This window comes from Chanos chanos, chromosome 1 (genome assembly GCF_902362185.1).
Source record: "Chanos chanos chromosome 1, fChaCha1.1, whole genome shotgun sequence".
Lineage (NCBI taxonomy): Eukaryota > Metazoa > Chordata > Actinopteri > Gonorynchiformes > Chanidae > Chanos > Chanos chanos.
The window spans coordinates 52,128,240-52,149,575 of NC_044495.1; the positions used below are offsets into that span (position 1 = coordinate 52,128,240).

General features: G+C 38.4%; 2 protein-coding genes across 6 annotated transcripts in view; one reads left to right on the forward strand and one right to left on the reverse strand.

Moving 5' to 3' along the window:
- Nucleotides 1–6,456, reverse strand: part of ralgps1 (Ral GEF with PH domain and SH3 binding motif 1) — a 74,451-nt gene extending 67,995 nt beyond the window's left edge. For all 5 annotated transcript variants that reach the window (XM_030773971.1, XM_030773999.1, XM_030773989.1 and 2 more), the window contains exons 1-4: nucleotides 6,400–6,456; nucleotides 4,785–4,889; nucleotides 4,401–4,451; nucleotides 258–341 (exon numbers count right to left, since the gene is read on the reverse strand). In XM_030773971.1, coding sequence (XP_030629831.1) covers nucleotides 258–341; nucleotides 4,401–4,451; nucleotides 4,785–4,889; nucleotides 6,400–6,456 — 297 coding nt within the window. The remainder of the gene's footprint in view (nucleotides 1–257; nucleotides 342–4,400; nucleotides 4,452–4,784; nucleotides 4,890–6,399) is intronic.
- Nucleotides 6,457–8,837: 2,381 nt separating this feature from the next.
- Nucleotides 8,838–9,719, forward strand: LOC115804703 (uncharacterized). The gene has a single exon (XM_030765213.1). It carries the CDS (start codon nucleotides 8,838–8,840, stop codon nucleotides 9,717–9,719), a length of 882 nt encoding a protein of 293 aa, XP_030621073.1.
- The last annotated feature ends 11,617 nt before the right edge of the window (nucleotides 9,720–21,336 follow it).

Below are 21,336 nucleotides of genomic sequence, written 5' to 3' on the forward strand. Positions count from 1 at the left end.
TCAGCAGCTTAATTATCAAACATCAACGCTGTCCCTAGACTAGTGTTAAAAAAAACCCAAAACTTTAATATCAAACAAATCATTGGAACAAATTTGGAACATAACCTGGAAGTCTTATTTAGCTAAGACTCAGAATTCATATGGACTTTGACTACTGACAAATGTACTTTGTGTTTGTGTACCCTGGGGTATTTCCAGTGGGTGAGGCTGAGGAGAACCAGAACTTAAATCATTAGGTTGACAGTGAATTAGCTCACCTGGTTGAACCTCCGTGTGAAAGCCACAACGTTGGGCGCAAGACTATGCTTCTCTTTCTTATTCCATCCACAGCTGGCCAGCTCCTGAAACACACACACACACACACACACACACACAAGGGCCTTGTTACACTCTTAAAAAAAGAAAATAAAAAAAAAGAACATCCCTGGAGGTCTGTCAACATATTTACACTGTTAAGAAAATGTATATAACACAAGTATATTCTCTTACATTACAGTTCAGGGTTGTATAACAGAGGCAGCATATTATCCCAATACATACAGTTATCTTTTATCAGTTGCAACTGCACACCACAGATATATCTGACATAGACAAGAACCACATATAACAATATAGTCTTAACATGAAAGTCAGTCCGACAGCCACTTATTTCCCTTTAAATTATCCTAATTGATGACAGTCAGAGTGCAAGGACTGATTTTCATTAAATAATTCACAGAAATAACCACTATTTTAAAGTGATGAAAATACTTCTGGGGGGGGGGGTGTGACATTAACACATGTGCGCGCATACACACGTGCACACTGAACATTCAGCTAGTAATACTGAACACTGCTACTGACCATCCAGGAAGCAAAACTGTACACTGACACGCGACATTCAGAGAGCAACACTGAACCGATGCACTCACATTCACTGGTCAAACAATCTAGAATAAAATTCTTGTTAAACACATTCAGAATAACTGCTGATCAGGAATTTTTATATTGATATCTTGTTCAGAAGATGGAGTTTTCATTTTCGTATTTTCCTCTCATATCTCTCTCTTACCAGACGTGTTCCCCATGATATATTACATATTTCCTATAAAAACTCGGCTCTGATCCCCCGGATTTATAGGACATTTAACGGTTCAAAGACATTAGATAGATTTCTCAGGTTCACATGAGGTATCGATAAGTTGTATGGTTTTTACAGGCATCCTACAAAATATGCCATGAAGAGGCAGCTGGAAGCACTCATGAGCATTTTACTCTTTGAGCGGTTTTGGAGGGTAAAGTTTCCACATGGGTAGGTTATTCTTTTGGGATTTTGAAACTCATTACCAAAAAATATATATGTAATTTTTTGCGAAGTCATCATTTTCGCCCGCACACGTTGCTTGATTCTATATTCTCTGTTCCAGCACATTTCCTTGAATCACAAAAAATCAGATCAATCTTAATCTTTTTTTTTTTTTTTTTAATTAAAATGTCATATTTAAACAACCAGAATCTATAGTGCAATAACAATTCCTAAATGTGCTTTAAAACTTAAACATAAAATCTTATTGAATAACAACATTATGCAACTACAGAACTACTCACAGGAAAACACAATGTTACATAGTGCTTCCTTAACAATGTGTTACTGTAGCAAACGTGGTTTGAGCCATGGCTATCAAACAAGCCTATTTTAAATGTCATGCACTAGTGTGTAATTACCTATTACTGACAGGTTTAGTTACAAAGGACATATACACATTACATACTAAAATGCCTAAGGCACATGTTACACTAATCACCTAACTGTCTGAATTATCTTCAGTGGTTTCAGCTCTAAACAGAACATTTCCCCACATTGACATGTCACCTGCAATAAACCACGGTCACGTATGGAAACCGTCGTACCCCATTCATAAATCAATCTATGACATAAGATCCTGTCAAAAGTTTGTAATCGCCCACATTTTTAAACAAGTGAAATACTATGGTCAGTCATGGCGTGGCAATGAAGTTTGTGTGCTGATGCCGCCATTCAAGGCACAGAACAATTTAGTAGTTATTCTAAAATAACTTTTAATGTGCACAGACACAGCATGGGTTCCCATGCATGTCACAGTCAGCCATGACTGTTCCTCTAGTCCGGCTTGATCTGTGGAGTGTTTAGTCGGAAAACTGGACATTTTTCATCACACGCATGGCCAAACACAACACAAATAACGACTGCGTATAGGCCTACATATATATATATATATATATATATATATATATATATATATATATATATATATATGTATTTTTTTTTTTTTTTTTTTTTTTTTTTTTTCTCAGAGAACAGTGAGACTTCAGGGAAGAGACTCAGCAATAACAGAACGGCACTCATCGTCTAAAAGGTCAGGATTGGAGGACCTCAGTATAATGAATGAGGCTACGCTTTACAAAATTAGCGGTAGGAAGGCGAGAGTCAGCCTTTTTTAATACAACCTCTTTTTCCAATGGGAGCTGCGGCTGCGGGTTAATGTCTTCATCGTGTGATTTTTTTTTTTTTTTTTTTTTTCTGAAGTTGAATAACACCATCATTTTAAGAAAGGGAAACACACTGCCATATGTTTTAGCACTTTCCTCAAAGTCTAGCAGTTCACATTCAGAGGACAAGCACTATATTTCAAATTATATAAAAGTAGAAACTTTATTTGCCAGTGAGAGAGTCAGAGGGATATCCTTATGTTCTCCAAACTAAAACTGACAAAAAAACAAGTTTATGTCTACGGCGAGTTCCCTAAAATCGCTTAAATTTTCTCTGGCGTATATTGCTTTGGCACACTTCACAGAAGTAGATAATGGTGACAGATATTACTTTAGGTGCTTTTAAAATAACAGAAACTCAAACTATCCGGTAACTGATGAATCACTATGGATGTTGTTTTAAAAGAGGAGGAAGAGAATTGAAATATTCCCTCGCTGTTTCCTGAACCCCGGTCCAGGGCTCTGATTAACGATTTGGAACCAGACGGGCAATCCCAAAGCAGGGGCTTTGCCTTTGTTGTTCTAACAGCTGCGAGGACTTGATGAATATATTCTTCCCTGTAGATGCATTTTTGGAACACAGCAGGGACAGGGGCAATAACAACGGCTGACATTAAACAGAACATCACACAGGAGAGGAGAGTGAGGAAAGCAGAGGGCCAGTCGGTAAATCAGTCCTGCCGCAGTTCCCCTCCAGTTGAATGGCTCATTAGAGCAGACTCAGGTACACCACCGAGCTATAAAGGCTTAACTGAGCAACACTCCAAAGCCGTTATTCATTATTATGCTACCAAATGTCCCTTGCTTGCCTCTGCTCACAAACTTAACTCAAGTAAGTTGTAGCTAAGCAACATAAATGTAAGTACTAGATGGGACAGGATGAGTCCGGCGTGAGCAATTTGCGACTAATTACTCTGTGGATAAACAGATGCTATTTAACTTTTTTTTTTTTTTTTCCACTCCACCCCTCCTCTCATTTGCATAGGAAACTCAATGACCATCTGCAGTACAGCACAGTTTCTGTGGCTTTCAGAGTCCCTGTGTATTTAACTGGGAGCTGAGAAATGTAGGTCAATAGTGTGGTCCTCTCTGCATTTAACTGCAATGCCACTGCTGTCCCTCAGACAGACACACACACACACACACGTGCTCACACACACACACACACAACTAAATACTGGACAAATATGGGATGCTCCAGCTCCATTCCAGTCTCTCAGCTTTCCTCACACAAGTACAGACCATGTTACCGCAGAAATAAAGAGCAGTCCAAGACAGAGAGAGCAAGAGGGTTTTTTTTTTTTTTTTCATGCTTCCCAGACCCTTTTAAACTTTGAAGCGTTCTGGGGGAGTCACTGAGGTTGGCCGCATTTGAAGGAACTTGAAGGATGACATCATCAGTGGATACGCTGTCTGGAAAGACTTAGAAGGCCTTGCAGTCAATTGTTCCTGATCCCCATACAAGATAACTAGGAGATTGCTTCCACCCACATACAAACATATGCAACTAATCTAGGATTAATCCAGAAAAATAGAGACCATAAAAATTAGGCTTTTCCATATTTTTAGGGTACTTTTACTTTGTCACTTAGCAATTTCTTGAAATTGCATTGACTTTACGAACTGAAAAGAGTTTCATGCATATTTTCAGGCATATTATCGCCGATCTAATACGTTTTGTTGGCAGAAACGCAGTCTGCAATCAGTGCCTAATTTCAGTAGATCATAGAGTTCTGAGAATCAGTGTTTCAGTCCTTCTATCCTGTTTCAGTATCCTATCCAAAAGGTGTAGTGGGGAAGCACTGCAGCTGCAGAACAATTCAATTCAAGGGAAAACTTCAGATACACAATACAGGAATTCAATGATCTAACAACAGTATTTAAAATCTTACCTCAGGCTGAATTGCTTTAAATACAGGAGCATCCATCAGAGTAATCTGGCTCTGTCAATCAATAAAAAACATTAAAGGTTGACGCATACAAAAACATTTTATTTTGATTCATGTATGCTTTCTTTCAAGTACCTTTTTCTAATCTACTTTGAATTGATTCGGTTTTGTCACTTCTTCTTTGGCACTAGCGCTGAACAAAAAACATCGCATACACACTGTCAGACTGTACCCTTAACATCTCTAGACACCTTAACATATTCACTGCAATAAACTTTATGTTTGCGCTTTTTCAGGGACTGCTTACTTTACGCCTGCAAAAAATAGGGAATTGATAAAGGTGACATATTGAATCCTCTCACTGATGTCAAGTGGGGTAATACTCACAGCAAACTCATCGGGTGTTACTCTGAGCACATCAAACACTACAGCGTCATAGCTCTTAGCCGAGTCCAAACTACGCCCATCCAGGGAATCTGAGCTGGTACTATCCTGAAATGAGAGCAAGGGAGAGAGAGAGGGGGAGAGAGAGATAGAAGGAGAAAGAGGGCACGTTATTCAAGACCTTGTGGCAGATTATATAAGCACTCCTTTTTATGCTGGATTTGGAAGCGAAGTGACCAATTCAGAGACAACCATGGTTTTAAATCAGTTTAATTACTGATGTCAAAGAAAATTAATGCCTTCACTTTAAACGAATTCAGCACAGGAAAAAAAAAATATATATATATATACACATCAATATCGTCAGAATGTTCCCATTTCTAAGAGGAAGCAGAATTGCATATAATATCCATCATTAACCATATCATTCTCTCTGTGATGCAAATTAAATCCATTTTTGGATCTTTTATCCAGCTCTAATCATAGACTTCACTACAAAGACATTAAAAGACATGAAATCGCTGCTATGACCTAGTACATTCTCCAAAGCAATTTATCTTGACTCACTGTCTTTGAGGTACTCTGATCCATTATCCACTGTGCTACTAAGCTGTTGGGTTTGGATCTTTGATTGTACTTGCTGTACTTTTGGGTCCACAGCACAGAGTGAATACCAATACTGTATAAATATCATGTAATAAATGACTTGGACACAAGTGGCGGCCGGTTCTATTGTACATACGCCTTCATCAATGCATTGAAGAGAAGGAGAGAAAGAAAGAGTGCAAGACAGAGAGAGAGAGAGAGGGGGGGGGGGGGGGGGAAGAGGGAGAGGGAGAGAGAGAGAGAGAGAGAGAGAGAGAGAGAGAGAGAAATGTGTCAGTAATATAAAATAACAATACTCCCTCTGGAAACCAGCGGAGTTCTGGATGACGAACTCTCAACTGATGGAATGTGAAATTCACTGTGAAAGGTTCAATGAGAATACTTCTTACCTGTCACTATCAATATGTTGCCACTTCTAGACTATGCACATGCACCGCTGACTGAACGAAAAACAAAATGACCTAACACGTTTCACAGACCAAGGAACGGCCAGGAGAGAAAGAACGCACATTATGAATTTTGAGTAGAGTATTTTGTAGAGAATGCTGATTTCAAGCGAGAGAGACGTTGACGACACAATTTTTTTTTGTCAGTGTCTCATTTACAACAATGAATGTGGGGAAGCAAAAAGTGAAAGTGTGGAATTGGGTGAGAGGAGTAGAAGGCACAAGTACAAATAGTTCAAATTCAGATTAGTGTAATCATATAAAGATGCAGACGAACGTGTGTTTAAGTCATAAATAAGAACAAGCACTCCAGTAGCACTAGTACAACTCTACAAATATAAACAGCAGCGATTGTGAACAGCATCAAAAGTGAGAAAAAGATGTGAACACTGATGGTAAAATTGTGGAATCAGGTATGAACGTCTGACAGAGGATTTAGATGTGATTGGTATTAAGAGGTCATGACATAAGTGTGCATTCAGACATAGGAACGAATGTTGAATCAGGTGTGGCTGCTGAAAGAGGTCAGTGTGAATGCGGATTTGGCAGCGAACGGAATCTCGTACCTGGGAAGTGGCGGAGGTGATGCTGACGTTGGCAGGAAGCCCATTCCTCCTGTACATGCTCCCAGTCGAATGTGTGGACAGAACTTCAAGCAGACCTCAGCTGCCTACGGCCACACACAACCTCTCAGCCATCGCTAGAACACACAAACACACACACAACCTCATTACACACTCCCAAAAAGATAACTGTTGATATGTTTTGGACACAAACACGTATGTTAATAATGTACTACTAATATATCCACGACACACCAAATGTTAAAATTTGTCATGTCTGGGAAAGTTAAAATTAAACTGCACAACTGAAAATAAATAAATAAATAATTAACTTTCTTAAAAATTACAGTGAATAACTAAAAACCAGACTTTTCGCAAACAGTTTTAAGACGTAGCAAATGTGAATTCAAAGAAAGCCTCTCAGAGTTCACTGAAAAGAAATTAAGTATGCAATGTTTGGTTTTTCCAGCAGAGGGAGCACTTTGCCATCAATACCATTACCGTTTTCCCCTCACGTCTCCTCTGGCCTACATTCTGACAGCCATTTTTTAGTCAAACTAGCCTTGTCCCATTTGTATCATTCTCAGCCATCCTGCAGGGCAATGATGCCTCCAGTTTCAACATCTACTTAATTCCGACTGGACATCTGTATAATGAATGGGCCTTTTGTTTCAGAGGATATACACTACATTCTTCAGTCAATTATCTCTCTCCAAAAATAAATAAGTAAATAAATAAACAAAACACGCAGTCACGTGGGGAGTTAGGATGAGTTAGGATGTCTGGAGGCTTTTGTTTTCCACTGCCTCCCTCATTAGCTCCTCATTACAAGAGTGTACCCTCTAGAGCAGACAGTCAGATAAAGATGACCCGTGCATGTGTCACTCCAGATCCAAAAGAGCCATCTCGACATGATTTTAATGGGGGGTTTTGTTTCACTGCGTGGGACGCATTCAAAAACTAAGAATGGAGACAGACCTAGCTCAACTTATCTGGTAACTTTTGAGTACATGCTTTTGTTGTGAATATGGGGTCTAATGACAATTCTGAGCAAGCACTTAAAGATTTCACACACCATATTTCAGCTTCTTTATTTGGAGTGAAGTGGCCACGCCCATTTGTTATGGGCAGGGGGTGGGGGTGGGCGGGTGGAGTTACCATCAATACATACCCACTGTGTACAGTCCTGGTTTTTTTTTTTTTTTTCTTTTTACACGTTTGACACATTTATTTCTGTGACCAGGCCATCCCTCTGATCGGAGGAGATTCCTGGAAACATTCCTGACAGAACAAATGGGAGAAAGAGAGAGAGAGACAGAGAGAGAGATTAAATTAACATGTATCTAAAAATCTGGCATCTAAATATTGCAAACTGTTCTGTAAATAATGAATGCCCTCGAGCTGAAGTTAGATGTGATTACTGGGGCCAGCATATGATCCAACATACTTAAATAAGACAAACTGCCAGAGGTTGAGCCTCTCACTTTTAGCCTAATTCATTGTTTCCTCCAGGCCAGAGAGCTGCGGCATTTAAACAGTTCAATGGCATGTGAGCGAATCAGGCAGGATTGTTAACACCCGTGTTTATCGGCGAAACGCACGGCCGTATTTGCTTAACTATCCGTAAACGATGACCTTCTCACTGCGCACCAGAAAAATCAATCACGCCAATTTAATTTTCAGGCAGATAACACCTTGAGTAACACATTCAGCGAAGCATGCGTATCTGTTCTCACAACCGATAACTAGACGATACGGTGAAAGCGTTATAAAATTTGATTGTTTACTCTACCATGGCAACCAAAGTGGTAACCAACAACAACGGATTGTACAAACAACTGACTTCCTGCAGCTCACCTATGGAAAAGTAACAGACATGTTCCTCAGTTAAAGAAGGATTATTTCTGTAAACCAGTGCTGGTTATTCACATTAAGAACCAACTTTTGTGGTGCAATTATTTCTTGACATGAGCAAGGGCATCTGATTAGGCACTCCTGAGAACCACTAGGGCTGGCCGACCAACTTACAGGTAGGCAATAACTATCACAAACCTTTTGTCCACTGTACAATGGCCCATTTTGGGACCGGAACTAATGTTACTTAGCTATTCATTTAGTCTTCTGAATTCAAAACTTCTACAACAAAATATCCAAAATATTCAGCATTCATGTATTTAACCAGCATTCTTATCATTCACCTCAGGGACACGTAGACATACCTGAACCTTTATACTAACATGACTCATCGCTTCTTCAGCCTTCAAAAAGAGCAGTAATTATACGGTGTAATTACACCTTGGTATGCAGCACAGCAATAAGGACTTTTACTATGACATTAAGTCTTCTGATTAGAGCAATCCACCGCTCAGAGTGTTATGAAACAGCATCTAAAAATTTCATCCATAAACTCAATGATATTGTGATACTGTGAATTTGGACAGATGTTGCTCAACAGAATTTACCCAAATTCAGAGGATGAGACCCCCAAAACGTCTCCAGGGCCCATCTGGGTCCCCATAGAGATGCAGTACCAGCTGGGGGAGAGGACAGAGATGAAAATAAAGGAAGCGGGAGCTGCCTGTATAGAAGAGACAACTGTCACAGAAGATTACTATGACACTGAAGAGTTCCAGCTAGCTAGCAGGCAAACCTGGCTGAGTAAGCAAAACGGCCAATGGAGACTGATCTTAGAACAGTATGACGACAGTAAATACAACGACGCTGTCACTGATCGTGTCTTTCGACGTGAGGATGGCCCACAAAAATGTGGAAGCGAAAACAAAACAATCGAACCGAGACCCGCGTTCACAGAAAAAGAGGATTCAATGGGTGGATCTCAGGGTGCGAGTGAAATAAAAGGCGAAAATAAATGTATCGGTAGTGATGTCAGAGAGCCGAAAGACAGTCAAGGTCAGAGCGAAGCCTCGTGTTCAACACCTCAAAGACTGAACGAGAGTCCGTCCTCTTCTCTTCATTCTGACAGGCTTCGATATGTCGAACTTATCACGCATGGTTCCATCATTAAACATCTAGTTCAAGTTCTGAAAGTTCCTCTAAAACCACAGCATGAGCAGGACATGACCATGGAGGACATTCTAGAAATGGCCCACATCCAGATGTTTGGCAGCTGGACAGTGAAAAAAACACTAAAGTACTTACTGCCAGGGCAGTGCATGCTGGTGATGGAGAGAAACTACACCATACCAGGTAGTGAATCCACAGCGGTTCTGTCTATGAATGCTGATGTTCTGAATGTCAGCAGTGAACTGGAGAAAATGGATAAGATTGCTAGTGAGTTGGATCTGAGGCACAAGCAGTGTTGAGGGACTGACAACAGACTCAATATGTAATTGACCCTTTACATTAACCGTTCACATTATTAAGTTACATAAAGTTGACAGATTGTATATAAGAATTATGCTGCTATGACTGCTGCAGGACATCAATGGTATTCTGGGGCAAGGTGTTACGATCACAGCGACATAAATTTGAATAGGTTGAACAATGCAAATCCAGATGTATTGCCTTTGCTGAAACACACATAAAGGGCACTGAAAGGGGGACCAAAATTGGCTGACCTAAAAGAAAAATGTGATGTTGGTATCGCGTACAATTTTACATTTTCCATGACTAACAACAAAATAAAGGAGTACATTTTTGTTCCCCCTAGATTGACTGAGCAAGTTCCATTTAAATTCTGAGAAAGGCACCACCCAAGATATCAGTGGTTTCCATGGCAACGGACTTGGCTGTAATATGATTATCCTTTTTTTTGTTGCTGTTGTTGCTATACTGAGCACAGACAAAACCAACAAGACTTCAGAGCAACAAGCCGTCAAACAAAAATTATGATATATTTGCTCCTTTTTGCAGTACAAAATTATAATTCTGCTTTCATGAAGCTATTTGTAATAGCATTAAGTAGCTTTTGAATAATGAAAACAACGGCAACAAACAAACAATCCTTTTGTAACATTGTGAAATAAAAAAAGAAAACTGAAGATTTTTTAATATTTGAGTCAGTTTCAATATCAGTTTGGTAACAGTTGTAAAAAAAAAAAATAGCTTTCTTCTAGTTTTGACTAACCATGACAGTTTATTTTGCTCATTAGCAAATCTGCATTCCGTTTTTGACCAAAAACAGGTAAAAAGCTTCAAAACAGAACTGCTTTCTTAGATCTTCCATGGCTGTAAGATTCTAATGGGTTTTTGGTTTTAAATGCAAATGGTTGACGTGGTGGAACAATGACAGAAGGTATTACCGTGTTATGACTTTGTTTATTTCCTCCTGTTTATCACAGGCTGTTTCCTTCTGCATTAGCCTCCAAAACAAAGGGAAACACAAACAAATCTCCCACATACTCACAAGTGTGTGTGTGTGTGTGTGTGTGTGTGTGAGTGAGTGAGAGAGAGAGAGAGAGAAAGAGAGAGAGACAAAGAGATAGAGAGAGATAAAGTTATTCAGTATAATCCAATTTTTGTCTAAATGGAAGCTATGATGACAGTCACACATTTACTAGTTAAACCAGACCAACACTCCATTTACGCCAGCCCCTCTCATAAATGTGACCTGCTCTGAACCATCTAATGCATTGCAAAATGAATGAATAAAATAAAAGCAGCTACGCAACTTCATAATTAATAGCCTAAATACCACATAATTAAATGCAAAACGCGTGACGTGATAAAAACAATAATGTTCCACCAAGACTACACTTTCATGTTAAATTCTTCAACAATTTAAAAATGATACCGCAGGTAACACTCTTTAAAGAAATCTGATACTGGTACCAGTGGAAGGTTCTTGCAGAATACTGACAGACTCAAATTAAGGTAAAATAATACTATTTTATCTCTTTTTGTGGTTATACGTGCATGGCTTATATTGTGTATAACTTACATTTAAAGATTACTTTGGCCTCCTGAAGAATGAGATTCACATTTCTCCCAGAGCCTGGGGTCCAAGTTTTACACAACAGGTCTGATTTCCTTTAAATTATCAGGTTTTTGGGTACTTCTGTATGACCAGTTTCTCTAGAATGGTTTCAAGGTCCAGCAATTACAAAACACAGTATCAAGTAGAAGTACCTTGGAATAGAGAAACAATTTATTAAACTAATCAAATGTATGTTTTATACACACAAGTAGATTATTAACATATTTTGTGTTTTAACGCACTGCGTGCTTTAATGGACAAGCACACTTTTAAAATGGTTAGGCTAAATGTTAAGCTGTAATGTCTGGCAGGTGTGATAAATTTGTGATGTAGCAGCTAATTCGGTGCGGTTTAGGGTGTGTGCTGGAGATAAACGACTTTGCTTTACTTAATGGATGTAAAACTCAGACGTGTCTTCTCTTGGAAATGTGGCAGGTCGGTGAGCAGCTGCTGATTCAGACTTAAAATCTCCTCACGTCAGACATGCTAGCTCAGGTCTAACTTAACTACTTCCAGCCCACGCAAACATTTTTTTCCTGTTACCCAGAGATAGCGCACCTTTAATCAAAATGTGTTTACTGTTTGGTGTTAGTGTTTAAGGCCGATTTATTCAAACTGCTAAGCTTTTTATCTGTCTCTAAAGCTATAAACAGAGAAACAGATGTCCCAAGGAGATCTAGCAAAGCGGCCTGGCTACAGACAGGTCACTGTTCCAAAAGTCTTTTCAGATTTCTCTGAGATGTTTTTTTTTTTTTTTTTTTGCAAACATGTTCAAAAGTGAAGCACTTCACATCATCAAACTTCATGGGAGTCATATGCACTCCTTGGACTAACCTTAAATGACACAGGCCTTCTGTACTGCTGACGGTCTACATGAAAATTCTCAGGCAGACTTACTGTTACCAATACATGGTCTGTGCTACCACAAGACAGTCTGTAAACCAGGCATGTCTGAGCAGTTTCTGGAAGTTATATGTTAGCCTGTGGCTAACCTGACAGGAATTCTGAAATTCAGAGGGATGGATAAAGAATTCTCATTGGTCCTGACTGATGGTTTTGTTAACGTTTATTTTAACATACATTAGAATAAAAAATTACTCGCCACGTGTCAGGGATGTTTGACCTCTGACCAGTGACAGTTGGAAATGCTAACACCGTGCCAGGAGACATCATTAATTACACTGATGGAGGCCCAAACTGTCCACAGTTTAAATTTTACCACTGAAATGTACTCTTAAAGACTTAACTCTAGCCACTATTTATATGTAAGAATGTAGGTTTTATTTTTATGTATTTATTTTACAGCAAGCAGCTACTGCGCTCTGTAATAATATAGTGGTTTCTTATGCAGCGAAAAAAAAACTCCAAAAAAAAAACGATGACATGGACATGCTTTTAAAACCTATAAAAGCATCTTAAAAAGCTGCATTACATTTTTAAAGGGGACACTCTAACCATGGGGGAAGAGACTAAATTTCCAAGACCAAGATCACGATTTAGCTAAAATTAACACTATGTAGCATCTTTTGGCATTACTGACTTGCATGGTCAGTTTTAGCAAACCTGAGTGTTGTGGACAGAAAGCATCTTTCAGGCTTAATGTTATATTGTAGATAGTGTTGCCACGTCCTCTGGGAATAAAGCACCAACAGAGAAGAACACATATTGCTGATGAATATGTTAGGGGTATACATATGTTAACCCACTTAGTGCAATTGAATGAGATCAGGACACTACAACAAGTTAGAACAAATGATGACATTTCCATTAGTCTCCTTGCCAAACTCCAGTGAACACAGCATCAGCTTGCATTAACGGCAGGGCAATAGCAAAACAGTTGCAAAAGGACTGCACTGCTAATATCAATGGAAAGGGTAATAACTCTTGAGAAATTACGTGGTGAATTCGTAATGAAAAACTGGTATTTAAAAGAGCTTGTTTTCTAAGTATACACTAAACAGAGTATTCATCCCAACAATAAATAAATAACTGAAACTGACTGTGCAAAAAAAGCCTATGAAGTGTACTAAGGCCTTTATCCATGGACAGGTCTTAAGAATCAAGACTAAAAGCAGGCTTTTTGGCCTTGTGCAGGTTACACGGCTGTGTGCATGACATACTGTGGTTTTAATAATTCAAGTTTTACAGTAAGCTGCACATGCATGTTTTAAAACTGTGCATCTTTCAAAAGAGCCTGTGCGTGTTCAGTCTATTGCACATACAACCTAAGAACACTCAAAACTAATCTGTGCTCACTTTTTAACATCTCATCTGAAAAACTTTGCATCAGTGACGTACCAAAAAGAATGCTACGGATCAGTAAACTGTCTGTTGACACAAGACAGCCTGACTTCAATTACTCTAATATCCTTATGATGTCTTCAAATATCCACTCTTATCAAGAACCACAGTTGTTATCAAAAAAATATCCTAATCATCATATCGGGTCAATACTCGACCGACCTAACACAATCAAGCCAAAAGACCTAAAAAAAAAAAAGAGTTATTTATTTCATATGGGCACTCTGACTGAGAGGACACACTGAGGCTATGATGCTCTCGTTACTGTAACACTGTAATTACAAGAACTGTTTTCACCGTAAATGGAAAAGGCACATGAATGAGTATAGCTGTAAAAAATACAATGCAGTTCGGAATTATTATGGAAGGGTGCTGCACAGGAATGACCACGCATTTAACTAAATGTAACTCAAAGCAAAATCAACCTGACACTGAATGTTCTTTTCCTGCTAAATGTGCGGATCAAAATGCCATTGTAATGATTAGACGTAAGTTATACCTCTGATAAGGGGGTCTGTTTCAAATAACAATGATTTCATAATTTCATTTAAAAGATTACATACACAGTCACTTGGTCAAGGTGTAATGATCTACCATGTATTTCTAGATACTGGAAGCTCCTGGATCTGTCGATAGGAGAGAAGCCTAGAACCTGCCGGCGGAAACCCCGGTACATTCCAGGTAGAATTGTTTGCTCATCAGGCCACTCATCTTCACAGCAAGATAAATAAAGCACACATTGGCACACAAGAATTGCAGGTTTTATGCGTCAGATGCTATCACTTTCCTTTTCAGAGTATCGGATGGCCTCAGCAGTTTGCATTTAAAGTTCTTATGAACTTGCTCCCTACCGTGACATGCTATAATCGAAACGCGTTATTCCGTCTGCACTTGACGTTCTGATAATGCAAACGCTGTTTTACTTAGACTGAATGAAGTCAATCACTGTTCGTGGCCATTAGTGAAGAAGAACCAAATTATTAAGTGGGCGTTTGTTTTTGTACAGTATGCTATTCCACCACACAGTCGCAAGCAGCCAAGCAGGATTTAGCAGACCGCGGGCTAAAACTGTGCAAGCCCAAGCATCCTTCAGTGTCGCCGACACTCTGATGTAGTCCATCGGTTTGAAAAGCAAACCCATCACGAAGTGGAGCACATGCATTGATACTGCAAGCGGAAGGGGCTATGGCAAAACACAACATGTCTAAGCATTAATGGTGTAACTACTACTAATGTGACACGCTACATCGTTTGACGCTATTTTTGTTTTGTTTTCGCTATTTGGGTCTTGTGTGCCTGAGGAATAATAATATAATTCATTACGACACTCACCTTCAAAACAGTGCCAAACGTGTCTTCGTCTTGTTGATCCAGAGATTTGTACTATTAATGGGAAGGACAATGCTGTATTTCTAAATCGAGAGGAGAATCCCTAGAAATAAGATCCAGTTTCTAAAGAATCCAAACCTTCGGCGTTGCTGTACAGAGGAGATCAATTTTCGATTTGCTTTAATGCTGTAAACGCACATCTATTTTCTTCATACGGAATAATTTACTGACCCATGGCTTTCTGCAGGGCACAGCGAGGTCATCCTAATGTGTGGTCACACTAGACTACACGCAGGCAGATGGGGGAATCATTTGCCAGCGGCTAAGCATTCACATCAGGAAGTGTCAGGTGGTATTTAATTTGATAGACAGATGACTTGACAAATAATATCTTATCAATTTCAAACACAGTACCGCCTACATACGGAACAACCAATCATCAATTAGGTCAATATTGTCGCGCGCAGTTACGTTTTTTCCTTCACTCTCTGCAAAAAGATACAGTAGATACTGAATGGCGGGAGAGACGTCAACGATGAGGCTGGTGTCCTCTGAATACTCAGTGTATGAACGCTTAAAATTCTCTTCAGATACATTCAGTATTTGGATAAAATTTCGTCTTGTCCCATTACTAATAAAATTATATCTGATGAGCAATTCTCAATTTAATCACATCCGCGTACAATGGACATAAAGGTATTTGTTTTATTCATTCTTCGGAGACATTTATATGTTTCGATTCGAATTATTTCTGAATGAAACACATTTGTTTTATTTATCTTTGTTATATTTTTGTAATGGTCTTATTTTGCAGGACAAGGCTTCTGTTGTCGCTGCATCACTGCAAACTGTGGAATTTTTATCTGTAGCCCTGAGAATATGTCTATATCAAAAGAAAACTAAAACTGTAGCATGTGAAAAGCTTTGTTGATTTTGATTTATAGTTCGACGCAGTGGACCAGCGTTGCAATAATATAGATCTTTTTTCATACGTGCGTCATCTGGTGGTGGCTAGGAAACATTAGAATTGAACCGTTCTAGAGACAACGAGTGTCAGATGTACGCCCCCCCCCCAAAAAAAAAACCAAACAAAAAAACAACAAGACGTCAAAATCTGCCAAATCAGCATCTTTATTTTACAAACAAACGCAATGTTTTCTATTGACATTTCTTTGTATCATAAAAAAGCAATTTACAAGCTTGAGAACAAAAAAGCAGCACAGAATGATTATGAGTAAAATATATCATTTGAATAAATATATCTTATATGTCATGCTATAAAATAAATTCATAAATGGCAAGTTAATAAGTTTTACAGCATCAGCGCCGGGTAGCTTTATGTACTTCATAGTCATATAAAACAGTAGAGTTCTGAGGTTCACAGTTGGGTTGTGAGGTTGTAAGTATAGTGGATTAGAGGGAGATGTGCAGACAGCCACTTCAATGACAAAAATCTAAATATCTCCCATTTTCCTAAGCTGAAGCTCTGTGCTCATGTCCCATGCATTCAGAAACAATGGAGAACAGAAGTAAAAAGAGGACCCTTGAGGCAGACTGCTTTGTGAATACAGTCATCTTTACCTACCTGAAGAAAAGTGCATTTGTAGTTGATGTGGACATGCAGTGCATTGCATGTCCATAGTGGCCATTGTGAATATATTTAACCCTGAGTTCTACTATTTTTTTTGCCATATGACCAAATACATGTGGACTAGAGCACAGAATTTCAGAGACCGTTTAGCCGCACACCATGGTGCGGGTTTAACTGTACAGTCTCAGAACCTGAGGATGGTATGGAAAGTATTTAGTCCTCGGCATAGAAGTAGTCTGCCTTTTCCAAGATCCCTTTCATATTTAACACAGATGAAGGTGCAGCTTGTAACTGGCGGCGTTGAGTAGTAGAACAGAGTATACAGACACACACAAAATACACAGAAGCACACACAACGTATACTTTCACAGCCTACACAATACATGTGAAGGTGTGCTCTGTGATAGCCACAAGGAGAGAAGCCGCCCCTGCAATAAGCACTTTCACTCAACTCGTCCAAAAGGATCACAAAAGCATATATTAAGGGACAAAAGAGAAAAAGAAAAGGAAAAAGAAAAAACGATTAAAATCCTCTCCTTGTTCCATCTTCAGTTATCTCGGCTCCCTGACATTCTTAAAATCTTTCATTTTGAAACATGACATTCCTGCTATGCGAGAGGCTTTGACGGATACCAACCACACTGCTCTTAAAAAAAGGTTATTGCTTTTGCATATTACACAGTGGAGACATGTTGGAAGTGGAGAGGCTATGGAAGACGTCAAGATTTCTTCACTTTATCTCATCATTAAAGTCTACATCAGTGTTCATGAACTACCTGAAGTTAAGTCAGTTTAAGAAGTAAAAGGACAAGCTGCAAATTCAAAAAGTAGTCTTGACAGCTCTCCCTGTAAACACTTCTTCTTTTTTTTTTTTCTTTTTTTTTTTGATTACATGACCCATAGAGCATCTCCTGCTTCTCTGTGAGGGCTTAGAAGGGGGAAAAAAAAGGACTACGAATATGGATGAGTGTCAAGGTGAGCTGTTTCGTTGGACATGGTAGCATTAGTACATATATTTCACAAAATGATTCTTTTGTGTGTGTGTGTGTAAATAATCCCCGTCTCCCTTAGAATGTGTATATACCTATATGCATGAATGTGAATATATATATATTTATATATATATGTATATCAGTATATAAAATTAATAAATACACCTGACCAGTCTAAAAGCACCATTTTATGGGGAAACATCCCTAGAAATAACATTTTGAGGCCTTTTTTTTTTTTTTTTCCATTTTAGTCCCATTAAAAGGGAGTATAACATAACGCAAACCCCCCCCCCCCCCCCCCAAAGTATATCATATATATGGTCTATACACACACATATATATATATTAAAAAAAAAAAAAAAAAGATCTTAAGTGCATGCCAGACAAGATATAATAGATCTATTTACCAAAATCACATTCAAGTTCCAAAACGGGAAAAAATCCATCTGAACTGTATATATAACGATGTGGTGAGTGGCATGCAGTAATCTTTCTGGCTATACCCAGGTAAGCATGCAGTTTTCTGCTCAACCAAATGTAAGAATTCACATGGATAGTGATCGGTTCCCACAAAAACATCACAATTATACACAGAATTAATTTTTTTCCTGGGGGGGTGGGTTGCGGGTAAACAATATTAATCTTAAAAGTAACTTTCATATTTTTCTGAAACCCAAAATTTCTTTGATTGTCCGCAGTGTTGTTTTTTTTTTTTTTTTCTTTTTACTTCTGGTGCCTTTTAAAAAAACCCAACATACCTACATCCTCATCCAGTAAAAAAACTGCATATTACATTAAATGCACCCTCCCATCAGCTCTTACATCAAATGTCCCTTCCATCACATACAGACAACATACAGAAGCACTGAACTTAATGGCTCTCTGAAGTATCTAAACAAGTTGTTCACTGGGGCCTAAACGAGGAATAAATATAAAACCTCACTTTGAATAGTTCCCTCTTCTTAAAGAGGCATTCCTTTTTGCATATAATTTCTTTTTAAATTGATCTATGTCACAGCATAATTTCAATATATTGCAGTTACACATAGTCATAACATATATTAGATTTGTCCTCTGGCTGTTCTTATACACATAATGACCCAAAACCATGGGCAGAGGGTCTGTGCAAAGACTAGCTAAGGAATCGACTGATTTACCGATACTTCTTGCAAGGCACAGACTTCAACTGAGATATCAGCTCTTATCACAACCTAACTGGGCTTGAATGCAGCAGCTCCAGTTTTAAATATACTTCTTCCAACAGGTGGTACCAAAACCCCAAAGAATGTACTATTCTTCACTGCCTCACATACGACATGTATCTGTGAGCGTATGGCTTAGTTCATTTAAACACACTACACACTGCTGCCGATTTGGGTTCTGAGTCTGATACTACCTACGCTGAACATGAAACATTGAAAAGGTGAAGAAAAACAAAACAAAACAAAAAAAAAACGTCTTGGTCACAAGATCAAGTGCCCGAAGCTTCACAAACTTTTTCAAAATGGATGTGAGAGAATTTCGAACAGTATGGAAGCTTGGTGAAGAAGACAAAGATCTTTCGCTTCTATTGATTTTGACTCTCTTGTTTCAGGGCATGGATTTGATGTCCTAAAGTTGAGGACATTTTCGTTTTTGTTTTGTTTTTTTTTGGTTTAATCTTTGGTTAGAGGACTAATTTGTTGATGCTCCTCCTCTGGCTCTCTTTCTCATCAAAGTAACTCTAAACGAAGAATAAAGTAATTTAAAGTTAACAAACAACTCCATCTCTATCCATGGTGCAAAGCAGTCGCTTACATATTTCCTACGATTATGCAAATAACTGCATTTCACAAAATTTCTATAGGCGCCTTTCAGTAGCTTGTGTACAGACACATCATCAGCGTCGCAATGATGGCTTTGGACATAGTAAGCCACAACTATACTAATTTGGCTCCTTGAAATGCTTGGCATACTGCAACACCTATTGTGGTTTACCCTCAGTAGAAGCATTTGGCTGACTTTGATGGCACAACAATAAACCTCTCTGAATCATGGCAGCAGTGAAACTGCTTTAGGTCTACCAGTCGAACGGGATACAAGCCAAGGAAAAAAAAAAGATACTTTGGAGCAAAATGTAAAAGACAAAGCACAAGCAGCATTAAAGGAAAGTTTAAAAAACAAAAACAAACAAACAAAAAACATATATATATATATATAAAGGGTTGCTATATTGTTTAGTGTAAAAGCACAAAGGTAAAAAGCAATGGATCAGAACTGCAATATCAAACTTTGTCAAGGTTGAACAGAGTCCTTGAGAAGTTATTTAAACTGTAAACTGAAACACTTGTGATATGAATATGAGGACCATTGTAGTGAACAATCATGGTTTTTCTTGTGCAGTGATTTAAAAAAATCACAGTAGGAAAAAAAAAAGAAACTGCTTTTCTGACCTACATTAAGTATGTACAAACTGAAAGAGCATAATAAACATCACAGCTAAGCAAATATTTCAAAATGGGTCTTTTTTTGTTTGCTTTTTTTTTTTTTTTTTTTTAAGCTCGAGGCAGCAGACTGGTTATGGTCAGAAAGAATTTAAAGAAGCATCTTGAAGACCACGTAATTTAGGCAACTGAAAAGGGAATGCTTTGCATCTGTCAACATGATTGAAATTCTGGAAGAAAAAAGAAAGAAAGAAAGAAAAAAAGAAAGTTCTGCGAACTATCCTTACGAATAACGAGGAGACTGACTAGAAATACTAAGCTCTTGAATGTACAGATGTCCAACAATGTTTCACTGGCTGGCATCGTACTACATTGGCACGTAATGGAAATGTGTCTGAGACACTAAAAGAGAAACATTTAGACAGAAAATACTAACAGATGTGTGACCAACACCACTGACTGACGGCCCTGAGTAAATGCTAAATGTTTATCGAACAATGACAAACTATGATCTTTTTAAAAGACGTTTAACGGCTGTGTTATTGATGATGTGTTAAAAGGTAGACGGCAGATCTACCTGCACTTATGTAAATTGTGCATTTACAGAGCAGAATAAGTTTCAGTCTTCTGAGGCAGTAAGAACTAGAAATCTGCAAAACAGAATTAATGAGCAACATGCATGTCCGCATTTGTCTATTGTCAGCTTGAATAATTCCCATGGAGCATGGGCTAAAGCCATATAAAAAGCTCCAGACAGACAAAAGTTAGACCTCTTCAGCACACCTCTCATGACTGTATCTCTTATATTTAACTCTGACATGCATTTTCACAACTCTTGCCGCGAGAGAGTTACATGAGGAAAAAAATATCACACATTTGACAAAATCCAATTATTGCAGCCAAGTACGGTAAAAAGGTGGATATCTAAATATCAATCCACACCCAAAAGTGGAAGCAAAGCTGAGAGTGAGTACTACAAGAACATCTGTTCAAAATAGCTTGGGGAATGAAAATAGATTATCACAGTTACTTGTTTCAAAACTAATCTTCGCAAGATCAACATTTTGATGTAACTGACATTGCGAGGTGTTACAGTGAATGCCAAGGAGCAAGGCAGAAATCCAATGTCCCATTATTTACTATTACTTCCCAAGAGACCGGCTACCCTTTACCATACAACTGTACAATTTGTCTTAGGATTCCAGGCCACAATGTTATCAGTGGAAAGTGCAACGAGAATTTGTGCTACTGACTTTTTGTTGTTCATCTTCCTTTTTTGCACTGTTTCTATCATCCAATCAAAAAGTTAGTTTGTGTTGACCACATCCAGGCAGAAACTAACATATAAGAGAAACAATGGTAAATATA